Source organism: Lucilia sericata, unplaced genomic scaffold (assembly GCF_015586225.1).
Source record: "Lucilia sericata isolate MDLA Ls3-8-SP2 unplaced genomic scaffold, ASM1558622v1 Contig002341F_arrow, whole genome shotgun sequence".
Classification (NCBI taxonomy): domain Eukaryota; kingdom Metazoa; phylum Arthropoda; class Insecta; order Diptera; family Calliphoridae; genus Lucilia; species Lucilia sericata.
In genome coordinates this window covers 8465-17411 of record NW_023996153.1, presented here as the reverse complement: position 1 = coordinate 17411, position 8947 = coordinate 8465, and the positions used below count along the sequence as shown (strand labels likewise).

The window sequence follows — 8947 nt, the reverse complement described above, 5'->3', positions numbered from 1 at the left end:
CCTGGCCTCTCTATGATGAGCGAAGGTCTTTCTGTCTGATGGGGCTTCCAAGGGGCTTCGCAAACTGGTAGTCATCCTAACAGGGCACTGTACTATAGGTGCGCATGCAAGAAGACTAAATCTTCCATACAATGATTATTGCAGGAGCTCTCAAAGTGAGGAAGAAGAGGAAACTGTAGAACCCTTTCTCTGCCTCTGCCCTGCCCTAGCTAATATCAGGACTGAGTTTCTGGGCAGTCCAATATTGCATGAACTTGCGGCTTTATCTAATATAGACATATATAAGATTGAATCGTTCATTCGTGCCTCTGGCTGGTTTAACACCATGTTAATCACGGACATGTAATGTCCCATAGGTTGGTCTTCTCTTGGCAGGATAAGCTATAGGGTATCACAACGGGACCATTAGGACCCCAGGGAGTCGGTGAAATGGCCGACTACCTCAATAACCTAACCTAGCTATACCCAGTGTGCTTTGCTACCCTAAAATCAATGTATATAAAAAACACTTTACGATTTTGAAGATTCAAACTATAATAGTTTTCCAGATATACAATTTTTAAATTTTGGAATGTCACGCAAATTATTGCAAGTTCGCCAATTTTTTTATTAAATGTTCACATAAATGTCGAAGTTTTTCATGTAAAATTTTCTAGTTCTTATATTTTTTCAGATATAAGAATTTTTATTTAATTCATATGGGAGGTTCCAATTTGCTAGTCCGCCAATATATTACCCAAATGTTCACATTGACGTCAAAGGATTTTGCTGTAATAGTTTCAAGTCCCCCTGATAAAAGTCCGCCTTTTTTCCCCAAAATGTTCAGATGAATCTTAAAGTGTTTTGTATATTTTATTCATATGGGAGGAGGAACTCCCCCCCCCCATTGGTATTCCGCCAATTCATTACACAAAATGTTTACATGGATGCTCAAGTTCTTTGTGCAATATTTGAAGGTTCTAACTCTAATAGTTTCCCAGATAAGCGAATTTTTGTATTTAATTCATATTGGAGGTGCCACGCCCCCTACTGCTAGTACACCCCCTTTTTCCTTAAATAATAATATTGCTCCTAAAGTGGATCCTACAAAATTTGAGGACTCTATCTGTTATATTTTCTCAGATATACTGATTTAAGATTTTCTTCATATGGAAGGTGACACGCCAACTATCGCCATTCCGCCCATTTTATCCAAAAATATTTTTAAAGTTCCAATTGCTCTACCAAATTCTGTTTGAATCTGTGAATTATTAGATTCTGCTTTTTTGTTTGTCTGTCTGTCTATCTGTTAGTATGTCTGTCTGACAGTCTGTCAGTCCATCTCTTGGGTTCAAAAGCAAATGATAGGAAGCAAAAATGTTAAGTGGGGCAGAATTGAAAATATTGCAAATGACAAGGTCACTAAAAATTTAATTAAAATATTTATCATTTACACAAAATATTAGTGAAATTAATCCTTTCAATTGCTTTACTATAAAAATGTTTTGCTTATGATAAAATCACGTTAAATCTTGAAAAAAATCCAATTAAACCATTTTATTCACTTAAACACTTAATTACTTAGCAGCAATTACGCTTTATTAATGAAACACTACGAAAGACACCATATAAAAAACGTGCTTCTAGTGCTTTAAAACAGTGATAGGCAATACACATTAAGTTATAATTAAGTGCGATTCTGGCAGCATATACATAAATATAAAATAAATATAAATACGCCCCAAATAGTTTAATTCGTATCGTGTTTCATATTTGTCATACTTGGAGTTAACTACTTTGAGGGCAATGAATCTATGAGGTCAAAATTTATATGCCAAAATCCCCAATAATATATCAAATTTATTTCCATTTTTACTATTTGAAATTTTCATAACTTTGATTTTTATTCACTTTTATAAAAAATTTTAAAAACGCCCAAAGCTGCTTTTATATACATATTTTTTTACGAAATTTAATTTTAAAGTAAACACCAAAGTTAAAGTGTTTTAAATAAAGATATAAAATTTCTCCAATTATATTTTTCTTCTTTATCCCATTCATGGTAAAATTTGTACCGCTTTATAAAAACCAACACAAAAGCTTGAAGTTGAAAATCAAAAAATGTGACAAAGCTGAACAAGTGAGTGAGTGAATGAATGAATGAATGAATGTCTGAAAGACAAACAGATAAAAAGTGAATGTTTTTTTGTTTTACAAAAGCCTTACAGTATACTTTATTTTAGGGGTAGTTATCATAGATTTATTTTGTTCGTTTTTGTTTAAAATATTTCCAAAAAAATGAAATATATTTTTAAGCTCTTGAGGGAATTTGTTATCTTGTGTAGAGGCAGTGGCGTGTAATTAGTTGGATATATTTAGTGTAATAAACATAAGGTAAATAAAATTGATTTAGATATGCCGCCATTACACCTAGAGAAAAATTATTAAAATATTACACAAAATTTCACAATATTATGCCAATTTTTAGTTATTGCAAACATATTGTGTTCATCATTTCAATGAAGCATTTATAAATACAATTACTAAAAACAAGTCTAGTCTATAGACTAGACGATAAACTAGACTAGACTAGACTACAGACTAGACTATAGACTAGACTATAGACTAGACTATAGACTAGACTATAGACTAGACTATAGACTAGACTATAGACTAGACTATAGACTAGACTATAGACTAGACTATAGACTAGACTATAGACTAGACTATAGACTAGACTATAGACTAGACTATAGACTAGACTATAGACTAGACTATAGACTAGACTATAGACTAGACTATAGACTAGACTATAGACTAGACTATAGACTAGACTATAGACTAGACTATAGACTAGACTATAGACTAGACTATAGACTAGACTATAGACTAGACTATAGACTAGACTATAGACTAGACTATAGACTAGACTATAGACTTAGACTATAGACTAGACTATAGACTAGACTATAGACTAGACTATAGACTAGACTACTACTAGACTAGACTATAGACTAGACTATAGACTAGACTATAGACTAGACTATAGACTAGACTATAGACTAGACTATAGACTAACTATAGACTAGACTATAGACTAGACTATAGACTAGACTATAGACGAAACTATAGACTAGACTATAGACTAGACTATAGACTAGACTATAGACTAGACTATAGACTAGAACTATAGACTAGACTATAGACTAGACTATAGACTAGACTATAGACTAGACTATAGACTAGACTATAGACTAGACTATAGACTAGACTATAGACTAGACTATAGACTAGACTATAGACTAGACTATAGACTAGACTATAGACTAGACTATAGACTAGACTATAGACTAGACTATAGACTAGACTATAGACTAGACTATAGACTAGACTATAGACTAGACTATAGACTAGACTATAGACTAGACTATAGACTAGACTATAGACTAGACTATAGACTAGACTATAGACTAGACTATAGACTAGACTATAGACTAGACTATAGACTAGACTATAGACTAGACTATAGACTAGACTATAGACTAGACTATAGACTAGACTATAGACTAGACTATAGACTAGACTATAGACTAGACTATAGACTAGACTATAGACTAGACTATAGACTAGACTATAGACTAGACTATAGACTAGACTATAGACTAGACTATAGACTAGACTATAGACTAGACTATAGACTAGACTATAGACTAGACTATAGACTAGACTATAGACTAGACTATAGACTAGACTATAGACTAGACTATATAGACTAGACTAGACTAGACTATAGACTAGACTATAGACTAGACTATAGACTAGACTATAGACTAGACTATAGACTAGACTATAGACTAGACTATAGACTAGACTATAGACTAGACTATAGACTAGACTGTAGACTAGACTATAGACTAGACTATAGACTAGACTATAGACTAGACTATAGACTAGACTATAGACTAGACTATAGACTAGACTATAGACTAGACTATAGACTAGACTATAGACTAGACTATAGACTAGACTATAGACTAGACTATAGACTAGACTATAGACTAGACTATAGACTAGACTATAGACTAGACTATAGACTAGACTATAGACTAGACTATAGACTAGACTATAGACAGACTATAGACTAGACTATAGACTAGACTATAGACTAGACTATAGACTAGACTATAGACTAGATTATAGACTAGACTATAGACTAGACTATAGACTAGACTATAGACTAGACTATAGACTAGACTATAGACTAGACTATAGACTAGACTAGATAGACTAGACTATAGACATAGACTTATAGACTAGGACTATAGGACTAGACTATAGACTAGACTATAGACTAGACTATAGACTAGACTATAGACTAGACTATAGACTAGACTATAGACTAGACTATAGACTAGGACTATAGACTAGACTATAGACTAGACTATAGACTAGACATAGACTAGACTATAGACTGACTATAGAAAAGACTATAGACTAGACTATAGACTAGACTATAGTTTCGACTATAGACTAGACTATAGTCTAGACTATAGACTAGACTATTGTCTAGACTAAACTATAGACTAGACTATAGACTAGACTATAGTCTAGACTAGACTATAGTCTAGACTAGACTAGACTAGACTATAGACTAGACTATAGTCTAGACTAGACTATAGTCTAGACTAGACTATAGACTAGACTATAAACTAGACTAGACTAGACTACAGACTAGACTATAGACTAGACTATAGACTAGACTATAGACTAGACTATAGACTAGACTATAGACTAGACTATAGACTAGACTATAGACGAAACTATAGACTAGACTATAGACTAGACTATAGACTAGACTATAGACTAGACTATAGACTAGACTATAGACTAGACTATAGACTAGACTATAGACGAAACTATAGACTAGACTATAGACTAGACTATAGACTAGACTATAGACTAGACTATAGACTAGACTATAGACTAGACTATAGACTAGACTATAGACTAGACTATAGACTAGACCATAGACTAGACTATAGACTAGACTATAGACTAGACTATAGACTAGACTATAGACTAGACTATAGACTAGACTTATAGACTAAACTATAGACTAGACTATAGACTAGACTATAGACTAGACTATAGACTAGACTATAGACTAGACTATAGACTAGACTATAGACTAGACTATAGACTAGACTATAACTAGACTAAGACTAGACTATAGACTAGACTATAGACTAGACTATAGACTAGACTATAGACTAGACTATAGACTAGACTCTATAGACTAGACTATAGACTAGACTATAGACTAGACCGATAGACTAGACTATAGACTAGGACTATAGACCTAGACTATAGACTAGACTATAGACTAGACTATAGACTAGACTATAGACTAGACTATAGACTAGACTATAGGACTATGACTATAGAACTAGACTATAGACTAGACTATCTAGACTAGACTAGACTATAGACTAGACTATAGACTAGACTATAGACTAGACTATAGGACTAGACTATAGACTAGACTATGACTAGACTATAGACTAGACTATAGACTAGACTATAGACTAGACTATAGACTAGACTATAGACTAGACTACTAGACTAGACTATAGACTAGACTATAGAACTAGACTATAGACTAGACTATAGACTAGACTATAGACTAGACTATAGACTAGATATAGACTAGGACTATAGACTAGGACTATTAGACAATTAGACTAGACTATAGACTAGACTATAGACTAGACTATAGACTAGACTATAGAACTAGACTATAGTACTAGACTATAGACATAGACTACCTAGACTATATACTAGACTATAGACCTAGACTATAGACTAGACTATTACGACTAGACTATAGACTAGACTATAGACTAGACTATAGACTAGACTATAGACTAGACTATAGACTAGACTATAGACTAGACTATAGACTAGACTATAAACTACTATGACTAGACTATAGACTAGACTATAGACTAGGACTATAGACTTGACTATAGACTAGACTATAGCTAGACTATAGACTAGACTATAGTCTAGACTAGACTATAGTCTAGACTAGACTAGACTAGACTAGACTATAGACTAGACTATAGTCTAGACTAGACTATAGTCTAGACTAGACTATAGACTAGACTATAGACTAGACTATAGACTAGACTAGACTATAGACTAGACTATCGACTAGACTATCGACTAGACTATCGACTAGACTATAGACTAGACTATAGACTAGACTATTAACTAGGTTAGTGGTTTGTGTTCTAGTCTGGTAGACCGGAGGTGGTGGTTCGATTCGAAGCGGACGACAGGCCCGATAGACGCCTAGGTTTATTTCTTCGGATTTGATGTATATAAATCCTTCTTTCAAAATAACTAAATGTGCTTTTTTAAACTCAATATAGAATTGTATTAATATGATCCATATTTCAATAATTATTACTGATGTTTTCTTTTTATCTTTTTTCTCTATTTTCAGGTGGAAAAGATCTTAAAAATTTTGTTACAGTCATATTGGAATAATATAAAATCTAAAAAAAAAATCAAATTGGAATTGAAATAAATTAAAGAGAATACATATGTATGTACGAACAAATATTTGAAATTTTTTAATTATAAAACTGTAAGAGGATTAATACTACATATCCATTCATTCACCTATAAATCATCCAATACTTGTTTGGCAAACAAACCACGAAAAGTTTACAAACATTCTTTGCAACAAGGAAATAAAATCCAGGAAAACAGCATGTTAAATAGAGAAAGAATAGGGAGTACAGAATTAAATACAAATTCCATTGATGTAATGAAAATGTGAATAAAAATTTTAATTTATTTAATTAGTGATTGTATTACAATAAATACTTTGCGAGATATTTGAGAACAAAAAAAAAAAAACAATGTCTAAAATTGATACATTGATTCCTGGTAAAACTGGTTATGATGTACAATGATTTTACACCCAGTTTCCAATAAAAGATATAAGATATAGAAATATTGAGGAATTCTGTAAAATGTTTTTTCACAAATATATTATTTTGCACTGCACTACCGAGAGACTGCATTATCAAATTTAAAAGAATTAAACATTTTATAAGTCATCAAGGCTATCTTTTTAATATCTCTGAAAATGGTGTAGTAATAATATGAGATTTTTACAAATTTAAATTCTAACAGATTTAATGAAAATACCAAACCCAAAACAATTTTAAATTGTCTAAAAAAACTTAAACACAAAATAAACGTAATAGTGACCAATTTAATATAAAATAAGTACTAGAGCACAGAATGAAGTGGATAGATGCTAGAGTAGATTCGTAATTAAAAAAAAAAAAATTAACATGAATTTAATTGGAAAAACTACAATAAACAAAAAAACCTGAGCAGCAACAGCCATTTGAAAATAGAACGTTACAGCAAGTGCTCTTGAGTTAATTATTAACGGTCTCGTAGATAGAGAGAGTGCGAGATACATAACAGTCAATACAATTTTACAACTAAATACACGCCACACAATAGAAGGTGTAACTGTGGGTGTAGCAAGTAGTAGAGGCTGTGTGTTTGTGTGAGCTTACAGACGAATATTAAAATGGAGTATTTCTTGCGTGAATATGCGGCACGCAGTATATTGCCTCATTTGAATATGGCAGCTAAGAGTATAAATAATGAAAAAGGCAACAGCAACACGAACATAAACAACAACAATGACTACTATCATGAAGCGATAAACACAACTGCAACAACATTAATTGAGAGTGTTAGCAACAACTATAACAATAGTTTTATTATAAACCCAGGAGATTCTGGTGAAGGAGGAGGAGGAGAAGGCGTCGTTGGTGGAGTGGGTAGTGGCAGCAACAGTGATAATTTATATTTTATACAACCTCAACAACAATTGCTCGTGGATGTTTTTAGTAGTCCTGGCAGCAGCAGTCAACATAATGTGGGTGTTGGCAATCAATATGAAGATTATATTGAATATTTGAACAACGACACTTCCTCGCCGGCCTCACAACTAATAGCAAGTACGCCATCCTCATCATCGCCCGCCCTACATTTGTTGGCCTCTCTGGCCAGTGTTACCACCACCACAATATCCTCTATAACCCACCAAATAAAAGAACAGACAGAAGAATCTTTTCACGACTACATCAACAACCATTTCCTCAACAACGAAACAGCATATGCATCCTTTTCCTGCGATGGTGAATCACAAACATTAAGTGCTTTAAATTCCTCCCTGGTTGATGGTGACAATGGCAGTGCTGCTGCTGGTGGTGATGATGGTGATGAGGCTTTATCGAGTGTTTACTTTAAGACCGCCGTCTATTTATTGTACATTCCAATTTTCGTGTTTGCTCTTTTGGGCAACGGCACCGTCTGCTACATCGTCCAGTCAACGCCACGCATGCGCACCGTTACAAATTATTTTATTGCCAATTTAGCTGTGGGTGATATATTGATGTCTCTATTTTGTGTTCCCTCCTCATTCATATCGATATTCATTTTGGGCTATTGGCCATTTGGCATAGTGCTGTGTCATCTGGTCAACTATTCGCAAGCTGTGTCGGTGCTAGTGAGCGCTTATACATTGGTGGCCATATCAATAGATCGTTACATTGCGATAATGTGGCCGCTGCGACCGCGCATAACAAAGAGGTAAGTGAATGGGACTCGTTTTTTTTTATTTGTTTCTTTAAAATACATACTAGTGTTGCAAAAAAAGTTTATTTTATTTAAGCTTTTGTATTTATATTAAATTGTTTTGATCGGTTGTAAACAAAGGTTGTATAAAGATGTAGGAAGGGAACGCCAAATATTTCTTGCCAGAACCCGAAATGAACTAGTCCACATATTCAAAGTACATAAATGTTTAACTGCAAAATGAGAACGTTTAATTAGTTTCTTGTAAAATACATAAATTTAATCATATTTTGTC

The 8947-nt window shown here is 33.2% G+C and overlaps 1 protein-coding gene across 1 annotated transcript; it reads left to right on the top strand.

Annotated features, from left to right (window-relative positions):
* Positions 1 to 6509: 6509 nt before the first annotated feature.
* Positions 6510 to 8671, top strand: LOC119613836 (neuropeptide SIFamide receptor-like). The gene is made up of 2 exons (XM_037969901.1): positions 6510 to 6822; positions 7186 to 8671. The coding sequence occupies exon 2, from the start codon at positions 7598 to 7600 to the stop codon at positions 8669 to 8671; it is 1074 nt and encodes a 357-aa protein (XP_037825829.1). The 5' UTR covers positions 6510 to 6822; positions 7186 to 7597.
* The last annotated feature ends 276 nt before the right edge of the window (positions 8672 to 8947 follow it).